Source organism: Ambystoma mexicanum, chromosome 4q (assembly GCF_040938575.1).
Source record: "Ambystoma mexicanum isolate Mex_15411 chromosome 4q, UKY_AmexF1_1, whole genome shotgun sequence".
Classification (NCBI taxonomy): domain Eukaryota; kingdom Metazoa; phylum Chordata; class Amphibia; order Caudata; family Ambystomatidae; genus Ambystoma; species Ambystoma mexicanum.
The window spans coordinates 1,135,945,056-1,135,959,609 of record NC_090928.1 but is presented as its reverse complement, the minus strand read 5'-3'; the positions used below and the strand labels follow the sequence as shown (position 1 = coordinate 1,135,959,609).

General features: G+C 49.9%; 2 protein-coding genes across 2 annotated transcripts in view; one reads left to right on the top strand and one right to left on the bottom strand.

The window, feature by feature from the left end:
* The window catches only part of PPP1CB (protein phosphatase 1 catalytic subunit beta), a 342,596-nt gene that overhangs the window by 272,741 nt on the left and 55,301 nt on the right, over positions 1-14,554 (top strand). The window lies entirely within an intron of this gene.
* The window catches only part of LOC138468456 (octapeptide-repeat protein T2-like), a gene marked incomplete at its 3' end in the record, with an annotated part of 3,697 nt that continues 3,000 nt past the window's right edge, over positions 13,858-14,554 (bottom strand). Inside the window, exon 3 of the mRNA XM_069608998.1 lies at positions 13,858-13,905. Coding sequence (XP_069465099.1) covers positions 13,858-13,905 — 48 coding nt within the window. The remainder of the gene's footprint in view (positions 13,906-14,554) is intronic.

Sequence of the window (14,554 nt, the reverse complement as noted above, 5' to 3'; positions counted from 1 at the left end):
AGGCAAGATTTGGAGTAGTACCCTTTGGGTGCACTACAACAACCTTGACCTCCTGGCAATAGGAACCCAACCTTTGGTATAAGTCTGTACTAATGATCATGATGTGTTATTTATATAGCGGCTAAATCCAAAGCGCTTTACAGAGCACATTTACATACAGTATCGCCCAACTGAAATTGGTACTAATTTATCGACCTCGGAAGGATGAAAGGCTGAGTTGGCCTTGCCGGGATTCAGACGTGCCGATCACGCTCAGATCGCAGCAGCAGCGAGTGAGCCAGGCTTATCTCGTTGGGGGTCAATGTGAGCAGTAGGGGAGTTAGAGATTCACAATGACAATTATTCAAATAAACTTGCACACAAGGTTTCCTGATTAAACAATTAATTTAACAGTCAGTTTGAATAAGCCTTCAGAAGGGCAATATAATTGTAACACAAATAACTCCATAATGCTCAGTTTCTCTAAATCAGCAAGTACCCTTTTGGGATGGCACACACACTTCCTACACCCTCAGATGACTTAAATAGCTAGGACACTGTGGACATTAATATATCACTGTTGCATTTAGATGTAAAAAGAAAAAGGGTTCTTAGAATAAAACGAGATCTCGCAAATATTCTGAAGCAGGTAAGCACTTTTGAACCCCGAATGCAGAGCAAGTTAACCCTTTACTGGAAGGAAAGTTAAAAACACAGAGAGAAGAGTCATTCAGGGAGCCAGGCCAGGCCGAAGAGAATTGGGCAAAAGTCTAGGTGAGCTGAAGCACTTCTTGCAGTTGTAAGTCTTGCACAATGATCTAGAAGTATTTGTAGTAAAAGTAGAATCAATGTAGGGTCACAAGCTGGTTAGGCTTGTGAGGTAAAGAAGCTGTAGCAACTCTACAGAAGCAACCAAGACCAGACTCAACTGAGGTACGTTCTCTTAGACTGTACAGTACGATTGGTTAGAAGAAAAGGTTCCAGCTGGCTTCTGTTCCCGTGTTGCTCTGCAGATCCCATTGTGCCTGTACTCCTGCAACGAGATGGTCGGCGACTGAAACGGGCAAACCTCTATTCATTTTCACTTCATGGTTTCACCTCTTTGCGTCTAAGCAAATGGCACCAGCGCTGACTCTTGGATACCACTTTGGACTTTCCTCGAATCTGGGGTCCAGCACTCTGTTGTGGCTCAGGCTTGGTTAGTCCTGCTTACTAGCAGTCCGGAGGATCTTCCAGCAGCTTGGGTCCCGACTTAAGTGATGCACTCCAATCTGGTGTTCCTCTCCCTGGCACTTCGGTTCCTGCAGCAGCAAGGAAGTACAGCCAGCTCTGAGAGGATGTCCAGACGAATTCACTGTGGAGTTGATTGGTCCCACCAACTCAAGGGGAGAAGTTCATCCTTGCGGGGCTTCTCTAGTTGAGGCGAATTCGGAGGTTCAGCACAGCAGCAGGGCTTCACCGGGCAGACCAACAGTCCAGGAGTTGCAGCAGGCGTCTCTTCCAAGTTCTTCTTTTGGATTCCTTCGTCCAGTGGTCTACTCTGCCTTCCAAGCTAAAAAGCCTTGCCTTTTCTGCAGGTTTCTCCCATTCATTCCAGCCTTGCTGTCAATCACACAGCAGGGTGGCTGTCCTTTTCTCGGACAGCCAGCCGGCCAATCACCTTTTGGGTGCATTGCTGTAACCAAGGGGATTAAGCACAGGGAGTTTTCGGGCACCTCCTCACTTCCTGCCAGACATACTGGAGCCAGAGGCTGGTTTCACTTGTGAATCCCACCAAAGACAAAACGAACAAAGGGACCAAACCTGGTTTTGCGTGCAGAGTAAATCTCAAGAAGGACTTTTCCAGCAAGAAATGGCAAAAAAAGACCGGGGCCATTTTGACAAAATGGGCACCCATGGGTGCTTTACTGCAGCTGTGAACGCAGCCTGCGGTAAAAACTCCCAATGGTAATTAAAAGTAAACCACTGCCACCAGCCATTAATTGTAGAAAGGGTAACATAAAATTGTTACATGGGAAACTTGACAAAGGGGATACTAAGTAACCCCTCCAGCATCCTATTGTAAGGCAGTGTGTGGTGGGTCTAGAAAGTTACACATGTAAGTAAAGTCAATTTCACTTCACTTTTCTTAGAAACAGTGATGCTTGTTAATCTGCTGAGAATCAAATGCTGTGTATATATTCTGACACCCAGTGGTAACTGCAGAGTATTGCATCTTGTCTGTCGAGAATCGAAGGGGGACGTCGACATGGGCATGCATGTAACCACTATCCCTGACGTGTAGTGTACCCAAAATCCCTCACGCGTCGAGGTCCCTCAGATAGTTTTTTCCACCTTGTTTACTGGTCGCCTTATGCAGAGCTCTTCTAGAGACTTTGCTATATTATCGACCTTTGGTTGTTTTATATTCTCTTACCGTCCCTGCCCTGGACTGGTGTTTCCTGACCTACGCCGAAGCCTGCTCTACAGACCTTAGACGGCAGTTGATCCGGTCAGCGCTGCCAACAACGTGGCCCGGCCTTCTTGCCAGCCTACACAGTAGGGAGAGTGGGGTCGGGGTGGATATTTCCTTTTTTAAGAATGCATTTCCCTTTCTGCTCTCCCCCCCGCCCTAGTTTTGTCACTGTTGTTCCTGCGCTGTGGACAGGACTCAATTTAGATTTTGGCCTTCATGCAAGGCAAAATTCCTGTGGAAAGACAAACGCCTTAAGTGTAATAGGTGTCTTCCCCTTAACCACAACGAGGCAGCCTTTGCGGCTTGTAAGCTCCTGCGTCCCAAGACCCTAAAGGAGCACTGTATTAAGTGGTGGGCGACCTTTGGAATGTTGCATGCCGAGAGTAGTTCCCCCGCTGAGTGTTAAGAAGGGCTTAGTGACGACCAGGGCTCCAATTCGGAGGCCCGTTACTTCACAGCAGAGCGCTCTCGCTCCGCGTTGTCCGGCCCCAATAGGCAGGACTCAGGAGCACGATTTGAGTCCTGCTATGGGGACTGTACATCCCGGCGACAAGGATGCACATTCTTCCCACATTAAAGACACAACCCCCGGTCTGTCTTCGATAAAACAATTGAAACGTTCTATAGCGCTAACAGGCACATGGGATAGTTCGCAAGTGCCTGCCAATCTTCAGGATCGGCAGCCCTCCCCGCAACCGCAGATGCGGTATGCGACTGAGCAGTCTAAATCAAAGTGTGCTACCAATATTCAAGCCACTGTCAAGATGCATCCGAAGAAGGCGTCGGCGGCGCACAAGGCCCTGGTTACGCTGAAAATAACTGCGCAACCGCAGGCCCAGTCCAAACAATTTCCTGTGACGCCAAGTATTACCGAAAGCATCACTAAGATTGTTGTGGCAGCAAATCAAGGAGAAGGGTCGAAGGACTCGGCGAAAGCTAAAGAGGCCGAAGGATTCATTGAAACCTAAAGATGGGCCTAAAGAAACGTCCGAAAGAGACATCACAACCATCGGAATCTCAGACTTTTCAGAGAGCCTTGTGTGTGTCTTCGACGTTAAATGAACAATCTCAACGTTCTAGAGGGAGATCAGCTAGAAGAGCCTTTTCCACCCTTAGACTCCTGGATCCTCATTATGGACCAGGGAGAAAGTTTGAGGGGTGTATGAATAGGTTAGAGAGATTTGTGGAGTTCTCAAAGGACTTCACACCTAAAGGCCTTGAGGAGGAGAGCCTTTTTACTCCTGTGCCAAAATTTCAAAAGACCCTTCATTTTTTTCAGGAGGGAGAGTCTTATGACCACACTGATGATGCTCCCTACAGACCAATTCAATCATGATGAATACCCCTTTGGGGACCCTGTGGGTGATCCCATTGACCCCACAGAGGGTTGGGAAGACAACCACGGCCAGCCAGTCGACCCTCAGCCTTGCGCATCACCTACCCCAGCACCAGAACCTGACGCCCTGTGCATGGACTCTTCTCCCCCCCCCCACACCTGCTTGACAGGCCTCGCCAGTTGACGACCAGATGGCATTTAACGCTATCTTAAGGAGTGCAGCGGAGCATTTCCAGATTGCTACTTGGGAAGCTGTACCAGAGGCTGATTTTGTCAAGGACCTCTTAAAAGAAAAGCCGCCTGCCAGCTGTTAGGCAAAGTTTGTATGCAGTACCCTCTGGGAACACTACAAACTATGACTACAGGTATAGGCAACCCAACCTTTGGTATAAGCTTGTACTACAGGTAGCGTGTTGAGCAGCCAGGCTTATCTCAAGAGGGGAAATGGGGGCTGTAGTGGAGTTACACAAAGATTCACAGTTACAGGTATTCAAATAAACGTACACTCGGTTTCTTGCATAAACAATTTATCAGTCAGTTATAAAGCCGTCTTCAGGAGGGAGCAATAGAATAGTAACACACACACATACTTCAATACTGTACACTTGAGTTTCTGGCTCGGACGATGCCCTTTTGGGATGGCCCACAGACGCACCTACACCCACAGGTGACTTCAGGAACAAGGGTGCTGGGGACATTAATACCTTACTGTTGGCATACAGAATACTCAATAGTTTGTAAAAGGCAAAGGTTATTGGAACACAAATACAAATGTTCTTAAGCAGGGCAAATACTTGCAGATAGCAAGACGAGAGTCATTCAATTCAATAGGCTAAGCCAAAGTCTATAGGCAAAAGTCTCTGTATATGATGCAGCACTCAGGTCAGTAAATGGAAAAGTCTTTGCACAAGTTCTTAGGAGTCTTTGATAAAAAGAACCAAATGTAGGGCCACAAGCTGATTAGACATGTGAGTTGCAGAAGTTACAAGCATTTCCACAGTAAGAGGTAAGTTCTCCTAGGCTAGTGTTGCAGTACCTTTTAGTAAAGAAGAAAAAGATGCAGCTGAAGACTTCTGTTTCTGTACAGCTCTGCAGATCTGACTGTTTCTGGGCCTCAGTCGTGGGGACAAGAGGGAGGACGTCGGGACTTCTGCACTGTATTGGCACAGTCAAATCTGGCAACGGCAAACTTTACTTTCAGTGGCTGTTTCGCGTTCAGCTCCTTGTGATGCAGCAAATAGCAATAAGTGCGGTTCTTGGCTGTCAAGGTGGACTTTACTCACATCTGAGGTCCCGCACTCAACTGAGAGGGCGGGGGGGGGTGTCAGGCTTGGTCAGTTCTACTTCCTGGGAGTCCGGAGGATCTTCCAAAAGCTTTAGGCCAGCTTACAAGCAACACCCGCAATCTGGTGTCCCTCTCCCTGGCTCTACGGTTTCCTGCGGCAACTCTTGGGAAATTCAACCAGCTCCGAGATGGGTGTCCAGGTGGCTTACTTGGGAGTTGATTGGTCCCACCAACTTAAAGGGAGAACGTCCTTGCAGGGCTACACCGAGCAAACCAGCGGTCCAGGAGTTGCAGCAGCCATCCTCTTCAAGCTCTTCTTTGGTTCCCTCGTCCAGTGGTCGACTCTGCCTTCCAAGCCAAGAGACACTCCTTTTATTCAGTTCTCTCCCATTCGTTCCAGCCTAGCTGCGACTCACCGAGCAGGGTGGCTGTCCTTGCTGGACAGTAAGCCAGCCAATCGTTAAGTGCATTTGGGTCTCCTAGGAGTCTAAGCACAGGGAGTTTCGGTGACCTCCCTCACTTCCTGCCTACCCCAGACACTCTGGAGCCAGAGGCGGGGTTCACTCCTGAAGCCAACCAAAGGCGAATGAACAAAGAGCCCAAACCTGGTTTGGCGCGCAGAGAAACTCTAGAAGAACCTTTCCACAAAGACCTGGCGAGAAAAAAAGACCGGGCACCATTTTAACAAGGATGGCTGGACGCCATTTAAAAAAAGATTGACTCCCACAGTTAATGTACCGGGTCCGCGAACGGTTGCAGTAAATGCAAATCTGGCCAGTTCAAAACGAAGTCACTGACACCAACCAGTGAATTGAGGAAATGGTAACATAAAAGATGTTGGATGTTAGATGAGCATTTAGACACAGGGGATACTTAGTAACCCCTCCAGCACTCAATAGTGTGCTGGGTCTAGCGAGTACAATGCTAAGTAAAGTCATTTTTACTTTACTGCTCGATCAAAGGCTTCCCTGTGCCACTGCACTAAAGGTGTTGTGACACACAATTGAAAAATATGCCGATGGAGTTTGTTAGACTCCATAACCAAAAAGAGACAGAGGTAAAATGCACACATAAATACATGAGGGAGTAGGAAGAAGGCTCACTTTTTCCAGGTTAAAAAAATCAATTCCTCCAAATCCAGCAAAGTTGCTCGGGGTCTCTAAGCTGGAGGGAATTAGCACATTTTTGAGAATTCCCCCAAACACCAGCCAAGCTATTCCATTGCTGAATGTCAATCCTAGAATCAAATGTTTCGCCCTTCCCCTTCTGATCGCCTCTACATCAGGGGACATGCTACTCCAGATTCCATGGTGGTAACTACAACCAGAAAAAGGACAGGGGTCCCCCTATCCACAGGGGAAGCACCCCCTGACAAGGAGTGCAAAAGGTTATACGCACTAGGGAAAAGTCACAACTGCTGCAGGATTTTAGCTAACACCACTTTGTTGGCTAGCTATTCAGACGCACAATGGAATATGCTACAAGAGGGCCTTCAAGAAATCCCTGAACTGATGCGGGCTCACCTGATTGTGGCTGAGGGCAAACTGGTTAATCACATGCTGCAGAAACAGCTGGCAGGACCCTATCACAAGGTACCCTCCTAAAGAGGCATGCCTGGTTACCAGACTGGTTTCACACCAGAAACCCAAGCTTCATTGATAAACCGGTGGAGGAGACCAATTTATTTGGGAAAGCTGTTGATGAGGTGCTTGAGACAGCTAAGAAGGAACAAGACACCCTGAAGACGCTGGCTCAAATCTCCCAGTGGCCTTCCCAAAGAAGGGGTGGTTCTTGACGTTCCTTTTGTGGCCAATCCATTCTCTCTCCCCTCTCAACCAATATGGCTCTGGAAAGAACTGGTTCTCGCCTCAGGGTACCAGCTACGCCACCCTGTATCCCTCAAGAGGTCAGCGATGTGGAAAAGGAAGGGGCTGGAATTCCACCCCTAGAGGCTCCCCAGCCTTGGGTAAGAAATGATCAGACGTGGGGTCCCCTCCCATGCCTCCCTGGTCGGGGGCTGGCTAACATTTCTACAAGCATGGGAGGGGATAACAGACCAGTAGTTACTCAAGACAGTCGCCCATGGGTACTGCATAGAATTCTGCCGGACCCCCCAATTCAGACCTCCTTGATCAAGACTCCTGATGCCGGAACAACTGCACATCCTGCTGTAAGAGGTCGAGATCCTCCAGGAAAAGGGCTTCATAGAAGTAGTACCTCTTTTACAGGTAGAAAAGGGTCTTTATTGAGTGTACTTGTACCCAAAAGGATCTCACCATGCGTCCTGTACTAGATATGCGCCCAGCGAAAACATTTGTCAAACCTCAAACGTTTCTTATGGTCACTCTGCAGGAAGTAATTCCCCTGCTCACACAGGGGAGACTACATGGCAACATCGGGCACAAATGATGCATACTTTCATATTTCAATGTTGCCAGCGCACAGAAAATACCTGAGTCATAATAGAAGACCAGCATTATCAGTTCAAAGAACTCCCCTTCGGCATTGGCTCAGCACCAAGGGTATTTCCAAAGGTACTGGCAGTGACAGCGGCACACCTGCGCATGCTATCCATCCCAGTTTATCATTACCTCGACGACTGGTTCATAACAGCGGATACCTACGGAACATTCCTGTCAACAACTCAAGACGCTAGACCTCTTATTCAGCCTGGGATTCTCCATCAACAAAAAGAAATCCAGCTTAGACCCCAGGCAAGTCAAGCAGTTCCTAGGGACTCTTAATTCGAACAAAGGACGGCCTTGTCTTCCCCTCCAACAAGAGGGTCCAAAACATGTTTCAAATTAATCATTATTTAGCCAGTGGGGAGGTGAAGGTATGCAAGGCCATGCGGCTGTTAGGAATGATGGCGTTCTGCATTTATTTGGTCCCTCACACGCGGTTGCGCATGTGTCCAATGCAAGGGTGGCTCAACAGCCAGTGGTGTCAGGCCAGCGGACAGTGGGATGATCTAATGGTTGTCTCGCTAGCCCTCGTTCTCTCTGCAGTGGTGGTCGAGGGAAAACCTCTTGAAGGGAAAAGTCCTTCACCACCCCCGCAGTAGAAGCCACTCTCACGACACTCTCTCACGGGGTGGAGGTGGCTCACCTGCTTCAGCACAGTGCACAGCGTTTGGTCCCCAGAAATAGCATCCAACCACATAAACCTGTTGGAGTGGTTAGCTATATTCAAAACTCTGAAGGCCTTTCGGACACAGCTGCAGGGAAAGATGGTCCTGATCCTTAGACAGCACCACAGCCATGTACTATCTGAACAAACAAGGGGGCACTCACTCTCCAGGGCTGTCTAGACTGTCGCAGAACATTTGGAAATGGGCTCTCAAACACATGTTCCTGTTGTCACAACATGGTTCCAGGGGAACTCATTCTTCTGGCAGACGTACTCGGCAGAGATTTCCGGCTGCCCATGGAGTATGAATGGTAATTACACGAAGACATTGTCGCCAACGTTTTCGCAGAATGGGGCTTCCCAGAGAACAACCTGTTCGCAACTCTGGAGAACGCTCAATGCCAAGATTACGCCTCCAGGTACCCCCAGAACCGTTCCAAGGGGAACGGACTCTGGATCACATTGTCAGGTAAATTTGTTTACGCTCCCCCCCCCCCCCAACCCCACTTGACTCAACAAGATATTGGTGGCACCGAAGTGGACCCGCAAACCCTGGTTCGCTCATCTGATGATGAGGTCTCTCTCCCAAGTGAAACTACCTTGCCCATACAACATGTTTTCTCAGGACAAAGGAACACTTCACCAGTACCCGCAAACTCTGAATTTAGCGGCCTGGCTCCTGAGGTCAGAGTTCGGGCACCTCTAACTCCCTCAGAGATGCATGGACATATTAAATATGCAAGAAAACCTAACACCTGATATTGCTACACCAGTAAGTGGAAGCGCTTTGTCATCTGGTGCAATTCCTAGAGCATCAACCTCATTGACTGCTCTGCTACCCACATTGTATTCTACCTGACTCATTTAGTGGACTCGGGCCTGGTTTTTAACTCACTAAAGTTTCACTTAGCTGCTCTTTCAGCCTACACTACGTCACAACAGAAGGTGTGATGGAAGATACCAGTTATTAAGGCTTTCATGCAGGGAGAAACGAGAATTCACCCCTTCCTCCCATTTCTAACCTGGCTCCCGGTTAGGACCTAAATGTGGTATTGACTAAACTTATGGGTTTCCTTTCGAGCCCATGCATAAAGCAAGTCTTAAGGATCTTAACCTACAAGACTGCCTTCTTAATAGCTATCACTTCCAGAAGAAGAGTCACTGAACTACAGGCACTCTCAGTTCTAGACCCCTTTGTGACAGTTCAGAGATAAGGTGGTTCTGCGCACTCACCTTAGGTTTGCGCCTAAATTCATTTCAAAGTTGCATGTGAACCAGTCAGTAGAACTTCCAACATTCTTTCAGAACCCCTCAAACGTGGTGGAAAGAACCCTGCATCCGTTGGATGTACGCAGGGCAGTCATGTTTTACCTGGAAAGAACTTGACCACTAAAAGACAAACCAGTTCTTCAGTGGCAGCGGGTAGAGGGAGGGGACCCTTTCTCCAAATCTATCATCTCAAGGTGTATTGTCAAATGCATCACACTCTGCTACACTCTTGCTAAGAGAGAACTGCCCTTCAAGCCTAGAGCACACTACTCGAGGCATGGGGGCTTCATAGCAACTCCGACTCCAGGTACTGCTCGCTAGTCTATCCACAGCATGTGATTTCAAGCAGATTAACAAGCATCAAAAGACATGCATTAATAACCGTAATAGCATTTCTGATGATTGTATCTGCTTAGATTCACATGCGCCCGCCCTTCCTCCCCACTCGGATGGAAGGAACATAAACGTCTACTGATTTATTTTATTTATTTTTTCTGTACTCCCTCACGATAGTCATAAGGCTCCCACACGGCAGAAAAAATACAATTGGAGGGACCTCGACGCGTGGGGGATTTTGGGTACACTACACGTCACGTTAGGGATAGTGTTACAGGCATGACCATGTCGACGTCCCCTTTCGATTCTCGAAAGACAAGATGCAATACTCTGCGGCTACCACTGGGTGTCAGACTATATGCACAGCATGTGAATCTAAGCAGATACAAATATCAGCAATGCTTTTACGATAAGTAATGCATGTCTTTCAACACAAGAAGGTATTTAAACCTTTGGGAAAACTGACTTTTCTGTGCCACAATGTAAAGATGATGCATATGGAGTTTGTAGACTCCACAACCAAGAAGAAACCGTGTTTAAATCACAGAAAAATACATGAGTAGGAAAAGGTCCCCCTTTTTTTCTGGGTCTGTCTCTCTCTCTGGGTCTGTATCTCTCTGGGTCTCTGTCTCTCTCTCTCTGGGTTTGTCTCTCTCCCTCTCTCTCCCCCTCTCTCTCTCTCTCTCTCTGGGCCTGTCTGTCTCTCTCTCTGGGTCTGTCTGTCTGTCTCTCTGGGTATCTGTCTCTGGGTCTCTCTCTCTCTCTCTGGGTCTGTCTGTCTCTCTCTCTCTGGGTCTGTCTGTCTCTCTCTCTCTGGGTCTGTCTCTCTCTCTCTCTCTGGGTCGGTCTGTCTCTCTCTCTCTGGGTCGGTCTGTCTCTCTCTCTCTGGGTCGGTCTGTCTCTCTCTCTCTGGGTCGGTCTGTCTCTCTCTCTCTCTGGGTCGGTCTCTCTCTCTCTCTGGGTCTGTCTCTCTCTCTCTCTGGGTCTGTCTCTCTCTCTCTGGGTCTGTCTCTCTCTCTGGGTCTGTCTCTCTCTCTCTCTGGGTCTGTCTGTCTCTCTCTCTGGGTCTGTCTGTCTCTCTCTCTGGATCTGTCTGTCGCTCTCTCTGGGTCTGTCTGTCTCTCTCTGGGTCTGTCTGTCTCTCTCTCTCTCTCTCTCTCTCTCTCTCTCTGGGTCTCTCTCTCTCTCTCTGGGTCTCTCTCTCTCTCTCTCTCTCTCTGGGTCTCTCTCTCTCTCTCTCTCTGGGTCTCTCTCTCTCTGGGTCTGTCTCTCTCTCTCTCTGGGTGGGTCTGTCTCTCTCTCTCTCTGGGTCTGTCTCTCTCTCTCTCTCTGGGTCTCTCTCTCTCTCTGGGTCTGTCTCTCTCTCTCTCTGGGTCTGTCTCTCTCTCTCTCTCTGGGTCTGTCTCTCTCTCTCTCTCTGGGTCTCTCTCTCTCTCTCTCTCTGGGTCTCTCTCTCTCTCTCTCTCTGGGTCTGTCTCTCTCTCTCTCTCTCTGGGTCTGTCTCTCTCTCTGGGTCTGTCTCTCTCTCTGGGTCTGTCTCTCTCTCTGGGTCTGTCTCTCTCTCTGGGTCTGTCTCTCTCTCTCTCTGGGTCTGTCTCTCTCTCTCTCTGGGTCTGTCTCTCTCTCTCTCTGGGTCTCTCTCTCTCTCTCTCTGGGTCTCTCTCTCTCTCTCTCTGGGTGTCTCTCTCTCTCTCTCTGGGTCTGTCTCTCTCTCTCTCTCTGGGTCTGTCTCTCTCTCTCTCTCTGGGTCTGTCTCTCTCTCTGGGTCTCTCTCTCTCTCTCTCTCTCTCTCTCTGGGTCTGTCTCTCTCTCTCTCTCTGGGTCTCTGTCTCTCTCTCTCTCTCTGGGTCTCTGTCTCTCTCTCTCTCTGGGTCTCTGTCTGTCTCTCTCTCTCTCTGGGTATGTCTGTCTCTCTCTCTCTGGGTATGTCTGTCTCTCTCTGGGTATGTCTGTCTCTCTCTCTCTGGGTATGTCTGTCTCTCTCTCTCTGGGTATGTCTGTCTCTCTCTCTCTGGGTATGTCTCTCTCTCTCTGGGTATGTCTGTCTCTCTCTCTCTGGGTATGTCTGTCTCTCTCTCTCTGGGTATGTCTGTGTCTCTCTCTCTCTGGGTATGTCGCTGTCTCTCTCTCTCTGGGTATGTCGCTGTCTCTCTCTCTCTGGGTATGTCGCTGTCTCTCTCTCTCTGGGTATGTCGCTGTCTCTCTCTCTCTGGGTAGGTCTGTCTCTCTCTCTCTGGGTAGGTCTGTCTCTCTCTCTCTGGGTATGTCTGTCTCTCTCTCTCTGGGTATGTCTGTCTCTCTCTCTCTGGGTATGTCTGTCTCTCTCTCTCTGGGTATGTCTGTCTCTCTCTCTCTGGGTATGTCTGTCTCTCTCTCTCTGGGTATGTCTGTCTCTCTCTCTGGGTATGTCTGTCTCTCTCTCTCTGGGTATGTCTGTCTCTCTCTCTCTGGGTATGTCTGTCTCTCTCTCTCTGGGTATGTCTGGGTCTCTCTCTCTCTGGGTATGTCTGGGTCTCTCTCTCTCTGGGTATGTCTGGGTCTCTCTCTCTCTGGGTATGTCTGGGTCTCTCTCTCTCTGGGTCTCTCTCTCTCTCTCTCTGGGTCTCTCTCTCTCTCTCTCTGGGTCTCTCTCTCTGGGTCTCTCTCTCTCTCTCTCTCTGGGTCTCTCTCTCTCTCTCTCTCTGGGTCTCTCTCTCTCTCTGGGTCTCTCTCTCTCTCTCTCTCTGGGTCTCTCTCTCTCTCTCTCTCTCTCTCTCTCTCTCTCTCTCTCTCTCTCTCTCTCTCTCTGGGTCTCTCTCTCTCGCTCTCTCTCTGGGTCTCTCTCTCTCGCTCTCTCTCTGGGTCTCTCTCTCTCTCGCTCTCTCTCTGGGTCTCTCTCTCTCTCTGGGTCTCTCTCTGGGTCTCTCTCTCTCTCTCTCTCTGGGTCTCTCTCTGGGTCTCTCTCTCTCTCTCTCTCTCTCTGGGTCTCTCTCTGGGTGTCTCTCTCTCTCTCTCTCTGGGTCTCTCTCTGGGTGTCTCTCTGTCTCTCTCTGGGTCTGTCTCTCTCTCTGGGTCTGTCTCTCTCTCTCTGGGTCTGTCTCTCTCTCTCTCTGGGTCTGTCTCTCTCTCTCTCTGGGTCTGTCTCTCTCTCTCTCTGGGTCTGTCTCTCTCTCTCTGGGTCTCTCTCTCTCTCTCTGGGTCTGTCTCTCTCTCTCTCTGGGTCTCTCTCTCTCTCTCTGGGTCTGTCTCTCTCTCTCTCTGGGTCTGTCTCTCTCTCTGGGTCTGTCTCTCTCTCTCTCTGGGTCTGTCTCTCTCTCTCTCTGGGTCTGTCTCTCTCTCTCTCTGGGTCTGTCTCTCGCTCTCTGGGTCTCTCTCTCTGTCTCGCTCTCTGGGTCTCTCTCGCTCTGTCTCGCTCTCTGGGTCTCTCTCGCTCTCTCTGGGTCTCGCTCTCTCTGGGTATCTGTCTCTCTCTGGGTATCTGTCTCTCTCTGGGTATCTCTCTCTCTCTCTGTGGGTCTGTCTGTCTCTCTCTGGGTCTGTCTCTCTCTCTCTGGGTCTGTCTCTCTCTCTCTCTGGGTCTGTCTCTCTCTCTCTGGGTCTGTCTCTCTCTCTCTCTCTGGGTCTGTCTCTCTCTCTCTCTCTGGGTCTGTCTCTCGCTCTCTGGGTCTGTCTCTCGCTCTCTGGGTCTCTCTCGCTCTGTCTCGCTCTCTGGGTCTCTCTCGCTCTGTCTCGCTCTCTGGGTCTCTCTCGCTCTGTCTCGCTCTCTGGGTCTCTCTCGCTCTCTCTGGGTCTCGCTCTCTCTGGGTATCTGTCTCTCTCTGGGTATCTCTCTCTCTCTCTGTGGGTCTGTCTGTCTCTCTCTCTGGGTCTCTCTCTCTCTATGGGTCTGTCTCTCTCTCTGGGTCTCTGGGTCTGTCTCTCTCTCTGGGTCTCTGGGTCTGTCTCTCTCTCTCTCTCTGGGTCTGTCTCTCTCTCTCTCTCTGGGTCTGTCTCTCTCTCTCTGGGTCTGTCTCTCTCTCTCTCTCTGGGTCTGTCTCTCTCTCTCTCTGGGTCTGTCTCTCTCTCTCTCTGGGTCTGTCTCTCTCTCTCTCTCTGGGTCTGTCTCTCTCTCTCTCTCTGGGACTGTCTCTCTCTCTCTCGGTCTGTCTCTCTCTCTCTCGGTCTGTCTCTCTCTGGGTCTCTCTCTCTCTCTCTCTGGGTCTCTGTCTCTCTCTCTGGGTCTCTGTCTCTCTCTCTGGGTCTCTCTCTCTCTCTCTGGGTCTGTCTCTCTCTCTCTCTCTGGGTCTCCCTCTCTCTCTCTCTCTGGGTCTGTCTCTCTGGGTCTCCCTCTCTCTCTCTCTGGGTCTCCCTCTCTCTCTCTCTGGGTCTCCCTCTCTCTCTCTCTCTCTGGGTCTCTCTCTCTCTCGGTCTTTCTCTCTCTCTGGGTCTCTCTCTCTCTCTGGGTCTCTCTCTCTCTCTCTCGGTCTCTCTCTCTCTCTCTCGGTCTCTCTCTCTCTCTGGGTCTCTCTCTCTCTCTGGGTCTGTCTCTCTCTCTCTCTGGGTCTCTTGTCTCTCTCTCTCTGGCTCTCTCTCTCTCTCTCTGGGTCTCTCTCTCTGGGTCTCTCTCTCTGGGTCTCTCTCTCTCTGGGTCTCTCTCTCTCTGGGTCTGTCTCTCTGGGTCTGTCTCTCTGGGTCTCCCTCTCTCTCTCTCTCTGGGTCTCCCTCTCTCTCTCTCTCTGGGTCTCCCTCTCTCTCTCTCTCTGGGTCTCCCTCTCTCTCTCTCTCTGGGTCTCTCTCTCTCTCGGTC